General features: G+C 38.3%; 1 protein-coding gene across 1 annotated transcript; it reads left to right on the plus strand.

The window, feature by feature from the left end:
* The first annotated feature begins 817 nt into the window (after positions 1–817).
* Positions 818–16,990, plus strand: LOC121588654 (E3 ubiquitin-protein ligase RNFT1). The gene is made up of 4 exons (XM_041906842.1): positions 818–1,348; positions 1,417–3,243; positions 3,311–3,526; positions 16,013–16,990. The coding sequence occupies exons 2-4, from the start codon at positions 1,639–1,641 to the stop codon at positions 16,244–16,246; spliced, it is 2,055 nt and encodes a 684-aa protein (XP_041762776.1). The 5' UTR covers positions 818–1,348; positions 1,417–1,638; the 3' UTR covers positions 16,247–16,990.
* Positions 16,991–18,587: the final 1,597 nt, after the last annotated feature.

Here is an 18,587-nt window from a genome sequence, read left to right on the forward strand (position 1 = left end):
TATGAAATTGCGTGCAAAACATTTGAAATAGCTATCAATGATGATTGTAATACATCTCAATCAATTATAAAATGATATATACAGGTTTGAAACGTATAAAACTATTACGTGTACAGGCGGTCCCCGAGATACACGGTACCTCTTATACGCGGATTCGGAGATACGCGGTTTTCCAAATTTGACAGTTCTGTGAGCAAATTTTACTGATTTGACACATCCATTGTGAAATACCAAATAATTTCCGTATTGATCGAATGTAAAATACCATTTCAAATCGTTTAAAACTGTTCAATTCAGTAGAAACATATCAAATAATTAATTTGGTGACTTAAACAACCCCTTACTTGCAAAATTGCACGAAAATTAGTGATATTTTGGCTGGAAATCACGAGATTCGACTTACGCGGAAATTCGAGATACGCGGTATTTTGCGGCCGTTTTCGGTCCCCATTAATCGTGTACCTCGGGGACCGCCTGTACATAATTAATGCTTGTGTATGCACTGTATGTGTTTTGGCACGGACATTTGTTTACATTTTTTATTATTAAATTTGAATGATTTTTATGTTATTATTGATGTGAATTACTAGGAAATTATTTATTGAATCTTGCTTCTGTAGATGGATATCCATTTAAACTATGAAAATGCTTCATTTTCAAAATGAAAAGATGCAGTGCATCATGACGGGTCTTTAAAACACCGAACAACTGACAGAGCACCTATCGAACAGAGTCGTGTTTGTTTGTCTCGTTCGATTGGTGCCAAAGCGCCGCTTAAATCGAGAACCGCGTAACTCAGGAACACACTGTATATGTTTTGTTTTGCATCAGGCAGTGCCCAATTTGAACATATTGTAATTTGAATTTCTTTTGTACACTTATGTATTGTGCTACACTTGCCTAGTTGACCTTGGCGAACTCCAAAACAGATTAATATGAATATCGTTATGATACTCATAAGGGAGGACACGGATAAGAACTACTTTATCTCGCTACGATTGGCAAATCGGCAAAATATGACGAAATTTGAGAATCGAAGCTGCGCTTGTAAACATTTCAAAAGTGACACATAAAAACAGAAACACAAGCAGAAGAAGAAAAACTGTACAAAAATCGAAAACTTTCTTTTCAATACAAAAATAACATCTCTTGGTTCTGATATCGTATGAGAAACTTGTTTTAAGGATTGTTTTACTGTTCGTAAGATGGTCGTTGAAATTATTACTGTGTTAACCAAAACCAGCACTCATATTGTTCACGGTAGGATGAGTCATCAATGTTACTAGAATCATCGATAACGTAGTGAAATCCTGTCTAATACGCTATTGTTAAATGGTGTTTCAAACCAGTTCGTATTAATTTTCCGACTTGGTAATGTCGTTTTTTTAACTAGATCAAATCTTATATCATTTTTAGGATGTAGGAAGTAAAATGATTAAGTCTGTGATGGTCGACAGATAATTGCCCGCAACTAAAGTACATCCCGGGTTTGCGCATCGTTGTATGAAGATATTTTTTCGAGAGACGATTTTTGATAAACTTGGAAACAGCTGCTTGTTCCAACAGCAAGACAGAAGGATAAGAACAAAACTTAAAGCGGAGGTGGTGTGTGAACCCACGTCCCAGTTATAGTGTAAAATGTCCGAAAAGGCTATCCTAGAAGAAAACACCACACATCAGACCAATAACCAGCTGGAAAACTCGAACCAACCTGTGGATGATTCTGCACCGTCAGCGGAAGATACTAATGTCGTAGCATCCAACTCACTATCATCAGTAGAATCATCGTCCCCGCCTACTATAATTTCAAACGGCATTTCAAGTATTGTTGACGAAACCAGTACTGGAAATTGCACCCAGCAGCCACCATCTGGCGGCACTGTTCCACCAACTGGTTCTCCGTTACCTGCGTCACAGATCCGCACCCCGGTGGTCGAGCGTCAGACATCTGTTGGATCATTAGATAGTACATCAATGTCAATTGGAGCAGGTTCGGGTAGTGGCGGAGGACCAAGTGGCTTTCGCAACTCATTGAGTAATGGACGTATGTTTAGCCGGCTTATGTCTGTTGAACGTGGACGGTCTAACAATCATGGAACGACTTCACGAAGAGGTTCCAACTTTAGTAACGTTATGCTGAACGATTTTATGGCCCTTCTGCAGCAGGCAAGACATCCGGGTAGTTTATTTTCTGGTGAGCGTACAGGAATCTTTCTGAATTCGGAGCGGTCTCACGGTACAGGAACTAGTACACCTCCGATGATGAGTAACTCTATTGGTTCGATCGGAAATGCAAATTCTATCATCGCTACTAGTGATGTTGTAATTGATGTCGACGACGGAACCGGGACGATTGGTGGAGGTTCTTCGCGTTCTTCTCACAATGAGCTATACCCTATGTCAAACTCATCTTCCTCAGCTAATACAAGTATTAGACCATTCTTATGGATTCAATCCGGTGATGAAAATGCTCCACCTTCGGGCTCTTTGATTGGTGGACGCTCACCACTAATGCCAAATTTTAACTACAGTCACCATCATCACCACTTTAACAATCATCAACCTTTGGCCTTGCATCACCAGCAATCCGCTGCTGGACTATCCGCAGCATCAGTGTCGATGGCTTCACAGTCTTCCATATCTATTGGTGGTGGTGAGGGTATTCCATCTATGGGTAGTGATAGCACAAATGGTGCTGTACTGACACCGACGGCAGGAAATGCACCTACCATTGGTGCTGGTGGCGCTGCGCGTAGTAACAGCATCAGTTCGAATCACCAGAATGAAGAAGCCACCGTGCATGAAGCGCTTAATCAGTTGCCAGAAACTCGCGCCTTAATAGAAACATTAGCACGGTATATGCCATTACTTCTGATTTTGTTGGCTAAATTATGCTACGATCATTTAGATGGTATAATGCACTTTCTGTTGTTATTGATGACGTTCTACCACGCAAATTGGGTAGTCCGACAAGAAATATCGAAACAAAAGCAACGACGTGTTATGGTGTTGCTGCGTGAGCTGATAATTATCATTTTAGCATTACTCATATTTGGATTTGTGATTGAATGGAAGAGTATCTGTCTGGTGATACTTTTCATGTCTGATAATCTGCAACCTGAATCGCTTAAAGGACTGTTGTTTGCTGTTTGTATAACAGATTTGATACTGAAGCTGATCACCATTGTAATCAAAATTATTGTTACGCTAATGCCGCCTCGAGTGGTAGACTACAAAAGTAGGGTAAGTACCATATAAAAGCACATATTAACTTCCAAGAACTAATATATTGTTTCAATCGCGACTTTAGGGCAAGGTCTACCTAATGATAGAATCGCTCTCCCAATTGTATCGTGCCGCTGCCCCCATTCAACCATGGTTGATTTTTCTGTTTGAATCCTACTCTGGTTCGGAAAAGATGGTCGGCGTTATTTTATCTGCAGTATATATCGTTGCTAAATCGACGGATTTGCTTGATAGGGTCAAGTTCTGTCGCCGATCATTTGTAAAGCTACTACAAAAAACTGTAAGTATTGTTATGACTATGAAATATGAAATATGTCATGCATTAAAAAATACGGACCACGTTACACATCAATAAGAAACAGTAACTACGCTTCAAGGCGAACAATAAGGTATTGCAGTAACGGCAATGAACAATCTCTTAATTTTTTTGTAGTTGCCCCGAATTCATTTGTTATCCATTTCTGTTAAACGATCGTCAAAACAGTTAACGATTAGCATTTAACGCATAGATAAACAATTCGAACAGTTGGTTTGCAAAAATTTGTTTGCTTCCATCAATGTTACAACGAATAAACTTGCACGTACAGTGGCGGCCACCTAAAATCTGACACCTCTTATTTTACCTATTATTTGACTTTGCGGCACCCTGGACAGTTCTATAGGCTACTCTTCAATTATGTCCCTGCAAAAAATCCTACCGATATATTTTAAAATCTCGGAACACTATGCGTAAATGTGATAAAAAGTATGAAATTTATACGGTTCACTGAAAGTCGTTATTTCGTAGCAAAATCACCACGTAGCATGCCAATATTGACCAGTATGGTTCTTAAATCGTTTGATATTAGTTATTAAAGGTCCATTAACTAGTTTGGGTGGTCATCTGTGTATTAAATAACCTAGGCCAAGCGCTTTAGGGTCTGTACCAGCCAAATAACGTTTATGGAAGGCTCGAATAAATGTAGTGTACAAGAGATTTATTGTTTTTCATAATTTTAGAGTTACTTAAACTGTTAGAAGTATCAGAAATAAAGGAGTAGTGGAAATTTACTGCCTTACCTGCCCTTAAAATCAAAATTTCCCCAACGCCGTTGTTCATTATTTAGATAGAACAATTACTGCTTCGAATTGGTTGAACATTTTTGTTCCTGGCTTGGTTACTGAGCATGTTTCAACATGTTAAAAACCTGAATTATATCTATATTTAGCATGATAATGGTTAAGACTAGTGTTGGGCATTGTGCGCACAGCACACCTCATTGTGCGCACTGCACAGCACACTTTGTGCTGTGCGAGCACACTTTGTGCTGTGCGAGCACACTTCGCACAGTGCGTGCACTTCGCACAGTGCTCGCACTTCGCACTTTTCGCACAGTGCGTGCGCACTCCGCACTTTTCGCACACTTCGCACAGTGCACGCACTTTTCGCACAGTGCGAGCACACTTCGCACAGTGCAAGCATATTTTGCTAATTTCGTGCAGTGCTTCACTTTGTACTGTGCGAGCACACTTTGTACTGTGCGAGCACACTTTGTACCATGTTATAGGAAGTCAGGTGGTTTAGTACTGAGCATATTTTGACAAACCGCCTTTTAGCATTAGCATCAGTTAGCATTAGCGACTCCGATCCGTTGGTGCAACGAGTTCAAGTCAGGGCGAATCAAAGGTCCATAAATCGCTTGCACACATTCATACCACACACATGCCCATCGCCCCCACCCCCCCTCTCGCCCTGTCCCATGTCCCCTTCTCTTTAGTTAATTACAAAATTTTACTAGGGCTCTGAGTGAAAATTGTAATTTTTGCATTAAAACATGCCACACTGGCAATGAATTATGTTTCTCGCTCTACCCAATGGCTTGGGCCAACGATGATTAAATTGTATTGCTGCGCTGAACGCTGAAACACACGCGCACAGTTGAAATCAATACAATTTAATCATCGTTGGCCCAAGGCATTGGGTAGAGCGAGAAACATAATTCTGTGGATGGCCGGTGCACGAGCACACCGAAACTGCGCAGATACATTTTCTGCGAGAATCGAATGCACAGAACGCTGCGCTTGACCATCATCGAAAATCCGTTACACAACCACAAGCATACAACACACCCAGACAAAAATTTAAAGGCCCCGAAACATAATATCAACACAGCGGTCCGTAGCCGGAGAAATTATCAGGAAAAATCGGCTGACACCAAGCACGCGTCTCTTCAAAACAACTATGAACTGTGAAGCTCGTAGGTAAACGACGTTCCAGTGGGTTAAGGTTTCTCTTGAATTTGGCTGAGATGAAACGTGTCTGTGCTTGTACTCGGAGCCACCGCTTTGCGATTGTGCAACAAAACAGACAGCTGGTTTCCGGCGAAAACTGCTATTCGCGTCGCAGGCTTGCGATAGCAGGGCATGTTTTAATGCAAAAATTACAATTTTCACTCAGAGCCCTAGTAAAATTTTGTAATTAACTAAAGAGAAGGGGACATGGGACAGGGCGAGAGGGGGGGGGGGGGGGCGATGAGCATGTGTGTGGTATGAATGTGTGCAAGCGATTTATGGACCTTTGATTCGCCCTGACTTGAACTCGTTGCACCAACGGATCGGAGTCGCTAATGCTAACTGATGCTAATGCTAAAAGGCGGTTTGTCAAAATATGCTCAGTACTAAACCACCTGACTTCCTATAACATGGTACAAAGTGTGCTCGCACAGTACAAAGTGTGCTCGCACAGTACAAAGTGAAGCACTGCACGAAATTAGCAAAATATGCTTGCACTGTGCAAAGTGTGCTCGCACTGTGCGAAGTGTGCGAAACGTCCGGACTGTGCTTGCACTGTGCGTAAAGTGCGCGCACTATGCAGAATCTGCTCGCACAGTATGAAGTGTGCTCGCACTGTGCGAAAAATGCGCGCACTGTGCGTAGTGTGCGTAAAGTGCGGAGTGCGCACGCACTGTGCGAAAAGTGCGCGCACCGTGCGGAGTGTGCTCGCACTGTGCGAAAAGTGCGAAGTGCGCGCACAGTGCGGAGAGCGCGCACAGTGCGAAATGTGCACCGCACACTGAGATGTGCGTGCGTGTACGCACAGCACACTCAATTGTGCTATTTTACCCAACACTAATTAAGACTTCGTCCCATAAGCGCTTATGCATCCCTATAACTTTCTAGATACTCTAATTAATTAAACGGTTTCAAGCATGAATATTCCTTCTGGATTTTATCAGGCTGTGCGACATTTTTTGCATCAAAATTAATACATTTTTTTATGTGTATGTATACATTCTTAATAAACTCTAACTTAAAAATACAATTCCAAGAATTCTTTGACAGTTTAGCTTTACCTTTCAACTAAAAGTGACTTCCGTACTATCGCAAAATACAACAACCGAAATACAACCGATAGCTTTGACGCGGCCCTCTATCATCTTTTTTCGTTCTTATCAATTGATTATATTCAGACTTATATTATAGTAAATATTTGTCTTGATGTTATAAACATGAATAATTATTTTTTTATTCAAACACCCGCAAAAACGGATGTTTTGATAAGTTCTCCACATGGATGTATTCAAATATTTCTTTAATATTTTTTTTTCTCGTCTTTAACCTGTGTTAATTATGGTATTATGTAGCAGAAATGACAAATTTTTTTCTCTATAATTTCATTTCTGATACTTGTTAGTTAGTTAGTTAGTTAGTTCTTTTATTTCCATTTTTAAATTTCATTAGTAAGTACAACAGTTTGAAATCTGACGCGATAATGGGTACGAAACTATGTTCTCTCCTCATTGAATTCTAATCTTAATGGCAATCTTGGCCGGAAGGACTTAGAAGATTTCTAACAAAAGCTAAATTAAGGAACAATTTGGTTAAGGGGAAAAAATATAATTGGAATTGAAAACCCCTTGGCTGAATACTAGACTTATACTAATTTTTGCTGCTTATGATACTATGTACAGGCCTTAACATAAAAATAAAAGTAATAATAGTAATTGTAAACCTAAAATTACATTTTTAAGAGTTCAATTCTCTTAGTATTTGCAGTGGGCTAGTTGTGCACTTAGCGTTATAATTTGATTTCAACCTGGCTAATATTTCCACTATTGTGGGAATGTTACATTCGATGTGTAATGCAGCTGTGTTGTACCACCGAGGGACTCTAAGGATAGCTTTCAAAAATTTGTTTTGGGCTCTTTGTAGTTTTAATTTGTGTGACTGGGCACAATTTGACCAAATGGGTGAGGCGTATGTCATAATAGGTCTAACACATGCTTTGTACAATAGCATTTTGTTTTCGAAATTTAATTTCGATTTCCTGTTAAGAAAACTGTACAGAATTCTAAATAGTTTTTCACATTTTACAGTAACATTTTCTGTATGATATCCGTATGTCAGTCGTTTATCTAGTATTAGTCCTAGGTATTTAGTCTGATTTTTCCAAGGAATTTCACAATCGTTAATTGTTAGTTTAGTACTTGGAAGCTTCCGAGCACAGGTATACCTAGTGAAGAAGATAGCTTCAGATTTGTTTCCATTTAATTTAAGTTTCCATTTTGTGCAGTATTTACTGTATTTTTTCAGAGCAGTATTTAAATTTCTAATTATTGTTTTTGGACTTTTCGCTGAGGATGAAAACGCAACATCGTCAGCATAAAAGAATTGCTCACAGCTCTTCATGTGGGGTATGTCTGAGGTAAATATATTAAACAGTAAAGGCGACAGAACGCTGCCTTGAGGAACACCTGCCTTTGGCGTATATGTGTTAGATGTGCTGTTTAAAATATGTACTTTGTTTTGGCGATTTGAAATGAACGAATTTACTATATTGATTAAGTAGCTGGGAAAATTTAGTTTGATGAGTTTGGAAAGTAAACCTTGATGCCAGATGGAGTCAAATGCTTTCTCAGTATCAAGAAGAACTAAGCCGGTTGATTTTCTATTACATCTGTTATGTACGATATTGTTTGTTAATCTATGGAGTTGGTGTGTGGTAGAAAGAGAGGAACGAAAACCAAATTGACTTTTCGGGATTATGTTGTTGTTGAATGTATGGAGTGCCATTCGGCTTTCTAACAATTTTTCGAATATTTTACCTAGGCAACTAAGAAGACTAATCGGTCGGTAGCTTTCTGGTTGACTGTGATCCTTGCCTGGTTTGGGTATCGCGATAACTTTAGCTATTTTCCATGCATTAGGAAAGTAGCCAAGTTTTAAGCAACCATTGAGAATGGTATTTAGATATATAATGGCTTTTGGAGGTAACTTTTTGAGTGTGCAGTTATTTATGTTGTCAATACCAGATGATTTTTTCGGTTTGAATCTTTTAAGAATTTGTGTAATATCTTTTGGTTTGAATAGGTTATTTTGTATAAGTTCTTGATTGATACTGAGAAAGTTTTTAACGGTTTTTTTCACTTGACGTTCGGTTGGGCTTGTAAAATTTGCTGTTACTGTGTGTGCAGACTCAAAAACATCTTTCAGTGCTTTGCATTTTTCGTTTGACGTTATGAGCGTTTGATCATTGCTTTTTAATGCTGGTATTGCGTTTTGATTATTTTTAATGATTTTAATAAACTTCCATAGTTTGGTTTTATTAAGTTTGTCCTTATTCATTGAATTTAGGTTTATTGACCACGCTTTGTTTCGCAGTTCAGATAATTTAATGTTAATCAGATTTTTCAAAAAATTATATGATTGTTTTAATGTATTATTAAGTCGGTGTCTTTGCCATCGTTTACGATACGTATTTCTAATTTTTATAAGCTTTATGATATCTGGGGGGATTATTAAGTTATACCTTCCTGCTGATTTTGATGGTATTGCAATTTCATGCGCGGATAATATAGTGTTAGTTAGTTTGTCTATCATATTATCGATTTGAGCTTGACTATGTATTCTGTCATGTGAAATTTCAGCTGGATTGATTTTAGAATTGATGCTATGTTTGAATAAGGTCCAGTTTGCTTTGGTGTAATCATGAAGTGTTCTGTCGGGTTTGAGATTGATCTTTTCGTTTAGTACAGAAAATGTTACTGGTAGGTGATCAGAAGTGAAATTTGTACTGGTTTTCAGGTCGGAAATGTGATGATAATTGTTTGTTAGCGTAATATCGATCGTAGAAGGATTTCTTGTAGAGTCTGAAGGGAAATGAGTAGGTGTGTCAGGAAAACAAATCGAAAATTGCCCCTTGCGCAATTCGTCAAATAATATTTTGCCAGTTGCGTTTGTTGAGGCACAGTTCCACATATTGTGCCTAGCATTTAAGTCACCACATATTAGAAAGCTACTTTTTAGTCTAGTTAAATTTCTTAGATCGTTTTTAAATTTACTCATCACTGTGTTTGAGCCAGGATGATAAGCTGCGATTATTGACAATGGGCCCTTAGCTGTCTTAATTTGAACTCCTATTGTTTCTATAATTTCCATTTTAAAGGCTTTCATAAGGTTAAAAGCAATGTTGCTTTTGATAAGTATTATAATCCCTCCTTTGGCATTTAGGATTCTATCTAGTCTACAGATGCTATAGTTAGCAATGTTGAATCTTTGTCCCGGTTTTAAGAATGTTTCTACTATAATCATTAAGTCAACGTCTTTTTTCCTTAAATAGTTTTCTAGCTCAATTTTCTTATTTAAAACACCGTTTGCGTTCCAGTATGATATAGTTATTTCTCGAATATGATCCATCAGTTAGCAAAACAAAATTTACTAACAACCTCGAATATCGCGGTGATTTGTTGTTGTTTTGTCTTGCAAGCGCGTAATTTGCAAAATACTTCACCAACTATGACTGTTAATTCAGTCGCATTAAACAAATCCTCCGTACTGCTATTTGTTTGATTCGCTTCTATGTGAGGGAGTTTATTTGTTTTGGACGCTGACGTAGGAGGGAGCACAGGGAATGCATTTCCTTCGAATACAAATTCTCTCGATGCAGGTAGTTTAGGAGCACTGGCTTTTGATTTTGTTGGTCGCTTTGGGCACCCCCAAAAGTTGGCTGGATGATTGCCTTCACAGTTAACACATTTTAGTTTGTGTGTTGGCAGTAGACCATTGTCATTTGATGTTGATGCCTTCAACGGGCATTCTTTTGAGTCATGTTTACCTGCACACTTGTTGCAGGAAGCAGGATGATGGCAGTTAGCAGCACCATGACCAAACGATTGGCAGCGTTTACACTGCATTGGGCCTTGTCTGTTGGAATAATAATTCCACTGTACTCTGCAGTGCTCAAGTGCGTTTATGGAACGCAGCTTTGTAAGGTTTACGCTTCCTTTGGGGAAGTGAAGGAGATAGGTTGCGTGTGTCTGACCACTGTTCTAAAGTCATTGGTTGTGTATGTGTACACGATAATACCTTCGTTTGCCACTTTGGTGTGATAACGTATTACTCCTGCGTCGATGACTTTTTTGTGCACTTCTCCTAATGACTTGCACACAATCTTGATTGGAGGAATACTAACACTATTACTCGTCGAGCTAGGCTTACTCGTATGTGTATCCATAGGATGCTCTTCTTTATCGTCTTCAAGCAGTGCATATGTGTTAGGCGACACCATTTGCACCTGTTCCGTATTGAGTTTGCTCAAGCGGTGGAATGTAGATAAAGGAATTTTTACATTCCTTCGCTTTGACGAGACTTTGCCACAACCCATGTTGACGGGTCGGGCGACTTTAGTCGCTTTGGTTATAGGTTTCACTTTTATTACCAATAAGAACTCTGACTTTTGTATGTGTTTATCACAACGCTTAGAGCCTCGCGGAAAACACGTCTGCACTCCTCGCAGTCGGAGTGATGACCAGTCTCTGATACTTGTAAATAATTTTATTTCTTTAAAATTACGAAAACAATAATACCCTCTTCAAAATTATTCTGATATTTAAATTGCTTAATCCGTACCGTATAGCGCATGGCCTAGGTTATTTAAAACACAGATGATCGTCCAAACTGGTCGATGGACCTTTAATAACTGATATCAAATGGTTTAAGAAACATATTGGTCAATATTGGCATACTACGTGGTCATTTTGCTATGAAATGAAGACTGCCCGACTTTCAGTGGACCGTATAAATTTCATACCTTTTATCACATTTACGCATAGTGTCCCGAGATTTTAAAAGATATTTCTCAAAAAAAAATAGATGGGTAAATAAAATCCGTTAATTGTTCTAGAGAACTGTCCAGGGTGCCGCAAAGTCAGAAAATAAGTGAAAATATGAGGTGCCCGACTTTAAGTGGTCGCCACAATATTTATTAATGAAAATTAAAAAAGTAAAACATTACAGAACAAATAATTTCATGGTAATTGCATTGCTTCCTGTTTTATTTAAAAGGAAACTGTTCACATGTTGGATAGATTGCTGATGAGCATAGAAATCGCTTTGTTAGAATGAACGTCGCGGTACGACGCTATACCTTTCTTCTTCTAGTGTTTCTTTAACTCATTCCGTGATTTGCCCGAGTGAGACTCGACACTGTTTTTGTTTTCCAGTTCAATTCATTCGTCGCGTTGGGAAAGGAGGAGGGAGTTAAAACAATGATACAGGGCTTTACAAGTCATTTTGCAATGTGTGCTGCATATTTTGTCGAGCAGAAAATTTACTTTGACTCCTAGTGCGTACTTGGACTGGTCCAATGTTAATTCCATCCCGCCTAAGTTGAATTTTGACAGCCCTATCGAGGTGCAGATTTTCCCATGTTTTCTACATTATTTTACACATTTTTTGACACATGTTATGCACAAAAACGGAAATAAGAAGTCTTACGCTTTAAAATGATGTGTCGTTTGACCCATAACTCGTTTTATTCACTGAGTAATTAACGTTTGGAAATGCACCCTTTTAAAATGGTTTTGAAATCAGTACAATTTGCTCAAAGAATAGTCAAATTTAGAATACAGTAGGTGACCGCTAACTGGATGTGTTTTACTGAAGTTTTTTTTTTAACTAGAAGTTCACTAACTGGAGTAATTTTCAGTAAAAAAACACATACATGTCAAAACATGAAACAATATATCGAGTAAGGCATTAAAGAAGAAGAAGAAGAGTATAGCATATATAGCGGAATACGTGTATTGCTTTCGTATTTCCCGTTCAAATTCCGTATTGCCTGCCCCATCGGATACCAACTATGTTCCACTTCTAGTTACTGACGAAAGACTAATATTGTTATGCTTTCCTGGCCTTTTTCGTTTGTTGTACTTTTGAAAATTTAATTGGTAAAAAAAATTGAAAACATAATTAGATTGAATAACATAATGTTTCTGCTTTTTGATTGATCGAAGAGGAACGATAATTCCAGTTGCCTCGATAAAACGGTTGATTTAATTTATTTCATGAGTATTCTGCTCAGTTATGCGTACAATACGGCAAAATGTTTGAAACCCCCAAGGAAACCACCATTTTATGTCCTTTTGACAATTGCTACGATCGTTCCCGAATTCGATCGAGTTTGGGAATGTGGCTGAAAATCGAAACCACGCGCACAAGAAAATGTCCAATGAAAAAAGAGAGAAATAGTTATCTGATCAAAGTAGTCTAGTTATAGGGTTTATTCTACAGTTCCATAATTTGCACACTGTCGCTGTTTTTTCAAGCGAAACGGTTCAAGAAGCCCTTCACTGCACCGTTAGTCGTTGCTAGAAGTTGTATTATAGGACCTGATTGCGAACGAAAGTCGATAACGGAGTGGATAATTTAGTCAACCGGCTAACAAATTTCCAATATGGTCCAATTGCGTTTTCTCAATCAGATTCTTCGGTATCCGATCGGCATGGCAGTGGAGTGGAATGAAGTTTGCCGCCATAGCAACTTGGTTAAAATGTCGAGCAGTGGGATATGCAGTTGAAAACTTCATACAAGAAAAGCCATTTTAGTTGGTTAGCCATATCCACTGCTGTACACCAGTTGATATAACAGTGGAAAACTAAATAATATGAAAAACCAAACCAAACCAGCAAACAAAAAAGGATGTTTTATCTCTGTTTCAGTTATTTGAGATGATTTATCTCTCGAATAAGCTAAAATAATCTTGTTTAGAAAATATGAATTTATCTTTTTTTAAGAATAAAAACACGTAATTTTATAGGTTTGTAATAGGTTTTTAGTCTTTATAATTAAAGCTAAGAAATGATGAACCAACATAAAAATTTTTTTTTTCTAATTCTTCTCTTATATTCAACTTTATGGCGGCACGTTGAGTTGACATAATCAGGCACGTTAGAAGGTGACGGCTCGTTAAGGCAGGGGACGTTGTCCGTTAGTGTAATTTCTATTTTCACTAGCGCATCTGGCGGCGGCTGATGGAAGCTTTTTTTGGTCATCGAGGGATTAGTGGTGCCGGATCTCAAAATAAAGTATTATTTGCATCATTTTTCAATGCGAAAATGGCTAAAATACTTACACTACAATCAATCAATTACAAAGCTTTTCCAGTCCAGTTTAAGTAAAAACATGGAAAAATAACATATTTTCTGAAGCGGCTCCAAAATGTTTGTCAAAATGCTTCGATCAGCCGCCGCCAGATGCGCTAGTGAAAATCGAAATTACACTAGCGGGTACGGATAATGTACCCCGGCCTTTAGAATCGTTTCTGACACGTGGATGCAACGAGATTGAGAATGCGCGTAGGATCACTAAGTGCAAGAAAGTATTAGCAACTCCTACCCGTTGGAGCGATGAGTTCCGGTCGGAATCGTTGGCGTTTTCTGGCATCTATCGAAGGTGTTGTGCCTACTTGTACCTTCCGAACTATCTCTCAAAACCCTGCGTCGCTTATGAATGGCTACAGCCCGGGAATGTTCGGATTGACTCATACATCACTAAGTTCCACGCCTCGTGACAAACGGGTCACTCAATAAATTTTTTTGTTCATTTATTTAAACCAATATTGAACACACTTGAATAGCTTCTTGTACAATTGAATAGCTTCCCTACTCTCATAGATAAGTTTTAACACAGTTATTTTATTTTAATCAAATCTGACGAAATCATCTTGGTCCCGTATGTGTGGAAGCACAATAGAGAAGCTGATATAATGAAGAGTTATACGAGATGTACGGCGACCTCAGGCCATGCTATACGCATGGAAACAGACCACCCAGTCCGTAACGTGCTGTTAGGGATAATGGCAGATTTAGGGTGTTGACCCTAAGACCCTAAGTGGTACACGGAGTGGGGACCCTCTGTAGGTGTTGAACGAGGGAGGGAGGTGTGGATTTCTTCACTTGGCTTAGGATCAAACATACTTTCATGTTTTGTCTGGGATTTTGCTGAGGGGAAGGGGGTTAGTCGGGATCCCTCGTATATGTGGGCCCCCTATAGTCTATGAGTCCCTTCGTCCAAGAAGCCTCTATCGTTCACGGAGGCCCGCGATGAGACTACTGTTACACACCATATATGCTGGACTTACCATCCACGCCCCCCCCCCCTCGCCCCTCCCCCGCGGCCACTCAGTCCGCTTACCATCAAATCCGCCATTGCGGAGGGGTAGGTTTAAATAAAAGTGACCAGATAACGTGGAGGCTTCAGCCATTGAGGCTAGGATAATGGACTGGTGAGGGCGACAGATCGTGAGCGGTTTCGGACACTCCTTATTCCACTGCACAATTGTACCGCGTTGCTTCTATATCTTTTTGTACGAGAGTATTTTTCAAAAATAGACGTTCAAAAATTTTGATTTCGTCTGACGCCGCATCCGATTATCTGTCAAACTAAATGTGTGATGTTTTTAGGAACAATCTCAACTTAATTTTTCATTATCGTTATTATTATTATATTATTATTAAAATCATCCAAATAATCGCAATATTACACGAAAAAGCGTTTGACAGCATGTGCGATAAAATCGCATGCGATGAAGCACAGACACGGCCCTTAAACCCACACGTTTAATCGCTTCCTTTGCATAGTTAAACAATTTTGGGCTGAAACATGTTTAGCAAATTAATTACCCGTGTATAAAAAATTACTTTAACAATATTAAAATGGCTGCTTCTGAGGCCGTGTGGTTTAAACCACCATAATGACAGTTCTTTGGCTTTAATTGATGCAACTGGATTTTTAGAACAGGAAATTGATGGCGTTTTCGGTATCTTGGGTATTTGGGGAAGGAATCAATTTTTTTTGATTCCGTCATACGACGAAATCGCACGTCCGACGTTATTTGTCAAACCCCATATAAATTTCGTCCGATAAAATCGCATCGGATGAGCGCTGCCACGGGCATTATGGCCTTATTAGACGGAGAAAAATATTGTCATTTCTTGATTGGCATTTATCTGTCAAACTAAGACTTTGGCACAAAAATGCCTCTCGTACGTGAATAAGGCAAGAGAATAATTCTGTCACCTTTCACATTTATTATTTAATTTATTGATTTTCTTGGCTTTATTCTAAAGAATCATTCGTTGTTTTCCATTTTTGTTATTTTTCTACATCATCATCAGGAAATTCAATTCGCTCTATATACGTTGACAGAAAAAATCTACTGGGGAGCAAATCGGTAATGAGCATGCCAAATTCTGATTTTCCGACTGGCATCTATCTGTTAAACCCTGTTTGAAGGATAGATTCCAAAATCGAATGACAGTACTTTCCTCCGTCTAATAAGGCCTTTAAGGCCAAACGCTGCAGGCAACGAATGATAAGCAACATTGTAGCGGAGTTAATTAATCACTTCTTCATTAGGTTTTTGTTATTTCGACCAGGTCCGGATTTTTTGTACGTAATTTTGTTACATCAACTGGAAATATAATTGAATTATTGTTTTTCTTTACAGAGTTACGGAACTGTTCCAACAAAGGAACAACTGCAAGCGTGTGGCGGACAGTGCTCCATTTGCCATGATAACTTCAATTCGCCAGTATTGCTCGAATGTAATCACATCTTCTGCGAATTGTGTGTTGGCACATGGTTTGATCGAGAACAAACATGTCCCTTGTGCCGCGCAAAAATTGTTGACGATCCTTCATATCGTGATGGAGCTACTACCTTCTTTTTGCAATTATACTAAAGAAAGGAAGAATTATAATTAAAATGCAATTCCATTCCTTTTATCCATTTACAATTTTTCATAGCTTTTTTTTAGTTTAGGGACATTTTTTATTTGTTTGTATTTTGTAACTGCAAATAAAGTGCTCATTCAAAAATGCATTTCAAAGAAAAAAATCATTTCAATCATTGTATTTTTATTTGTATCATAATGTCTATTAAAAAATACATTAAAGATTGAAGACTCAAAATTGTCAAACGGCAAATTGCCTCGTTTTTTTTAATGAAAAACAAATTAAAACTATAAGTATTTCTTTTAGGATGTACTATGTGAGATATGGTCTCATCAGGTTTTTAGTATCTATTGAAAAAGTTTAAATGCTGTAAAACCTTAGCCGTATTATCGTTAAGATGCACTGCAAAACATGAACAATTGTATAATACAGTTCACGCTCGGTAATCCGCACTGCGAAGTGCGAATTATAAAATGACGTATTGACGTGTTTCTTCAAAAAACTTCTTATTTTTCTCTGGTTCCATGAGTTAACTATTATGAATCATTTATTTTCATGTTTTACTAAGAAAGCTTGTATTAAAAAAAGAAAGGTATTTATGTTTTTAATAAAATATCATTTTTTTGTCCGAAAACTGTTTCTTCGAATGAATTTGACTGTCAAAAGTGCGGACTATCGAGGTGTGGATTACCGAGCGTATACTGTATAATTATTTGCAATTAATAAAACAATCATGGGTTTGTTAAATATTACACCAATTGAGACAGCTTCTGAGTTTCATCGAGAAAAGTAATAATAAAAATAATTACCGAATTTGCCTCAAATTAAATGTGAGTTTGTAGAATAGCATTATAAAGTTCGATGCTCGTCGAGCTACCCGTCCGCTATTCTTCTTCCTACCCCTCGCCTAAACGCCCTGTCACTGGTTTAGATGTGTTGGTGCGCCATACGGCCAACCCAAGCGAAATTTTTCGGGGATAATGAACACAAACTCATGCCATCTCTTTCTATTCATCAGCCCTACTCTCTCACACGCATCGATGAACTTTTACACATCTCTTTGTTCATTGTACAGGCGGTCCCCGAGATACACGGTTAATGGGGACCAAAAACGGCCGCAAATTACCGCGTAACTCGAATTTCCGCGTAAGTCGAATCTCGTGATTTCCAGCTAAAATATCACTAATTTTCGTGTTATTTTGCAAGTAGGAGGCGGTTTTAGTCACTTTATGAATTATTTGATATGGTTCTGACTGAATATAACAGTTTTAAACAATTTGAAATTATTTTTAACATTCGATCAAAACGCAAATTATTTGGCAATTTATAATTGATGTGTCAAATCAGTACAATTTGCTCAAAGAATTGTCAAATTTAGAAAACCGCGTATCTCCGAATCCGCGTATAAGAGGTACCGTGTATCTCGGGGACCACCTGTACTATATTTGAAGGGTTTAAAAGTGATAGATAACAATTCATGTTCATGAACTAGTTATGGTCAAATGTTAATGGTGTAATGTTAGTACCATGGTCGACCTGAGTTCAATTCCATTTTTATTGTTTTTTTATGATTTAAAGTTTTATTTAATTTTTAAAACATCCAGCTCCAATAACTTCAAACTCATTTACTCATTGCTAGAAATGCGTGTTTAATAGTTAATCTGTTATTTTTATTGTTTTATTTATTTCTTTTAATTCTTTTAGTATCAGTACCCCTTCATACAAACAAACCAGTAAATAGCACGATAATGAATAATAATATGGTGGCGCAACTGGCAAAGTGATTCGAAGTAGAACTAGCGATGTGGTTGGTAGCATCAAGGATGAAGCATGATCATGAGTGGAGGGAGTGAATCCGAATGTTCATTTCTATTTTTAGCTCTTTTTTTGCATGGGTTCATCTTTCACGTGTGTTCACTATCCCCGAAAATGATCTGTATTTCGTTGGTCTTTTCGGGGATAATTCGTTAACGAATTATACCCGAAAAGACCAGCGAAAACCAGCGTGGTCGGGAGCTTGGGAAGCGCTGTTAGCCGTCGTACGTACTCATTCCATCTCTTTCTCACGTGTGGTAAATGCTCGCGAGCTGTTGTGGCACTTCAAAAAGCTGTTAACAAACATTGCGACGATGAAGTTTACATTACAGGCGGTCCCCGAGATACACGGTTAATGGGGACCGAAAACGGCTGCAAAATACCGCGTATCTCGAATTTCCGCGTAAGTCGAATCTCGTGATTTCCCGCCAAAATATCACTAATTTTTGTGCAATTTTGCAAGTAGGGGGTTGTTTGAGCCACCAAATTAATTATTTGATATGTTTCTACTGAATTGAACACTTTTAAACCTTT

Source organism: Anopheles merus, chromosome 2R (assembly GCF_017562075.2).
Source record: "Anopheles merus strain MAF chromosome 2R, AmerM5.1, whole genome shotgun sequence".
Classification (NCBI taxonomy): Eukaryota; Metazoa; Arthropoda; class Insecta; order Diptera; family Culicidae; genus Anopheles; species Anopheles merus.

What these genes read in the sequence shown, in the direction of transcription:
- LOC121588654 (XM_041906842.1), top strand. Translation starts at nt 1,639, where the DNA reads ATGTCCGAAAAGGCTATCCTAGAAGAAAACACCACACATCAGACCAAT. An exon ending in TGGTAGACTACAAAAGTAGG is followed by an intron (nt 3,244 to 3,310) that starts GTAAGTACCATA and finishes TCGCGACTTTAG; the next exon opens with GGCAAGGTCTACCTAATGAT. An exon ending in TAAAGCTACTACAAAAAACT is followed by an intron (nt 3,527 to 16,012) that starts GTAAGTATTGTT and finishes TTTTCTTTACAG; the next exon opens with AGTTACGGAACTGTTCCAAC.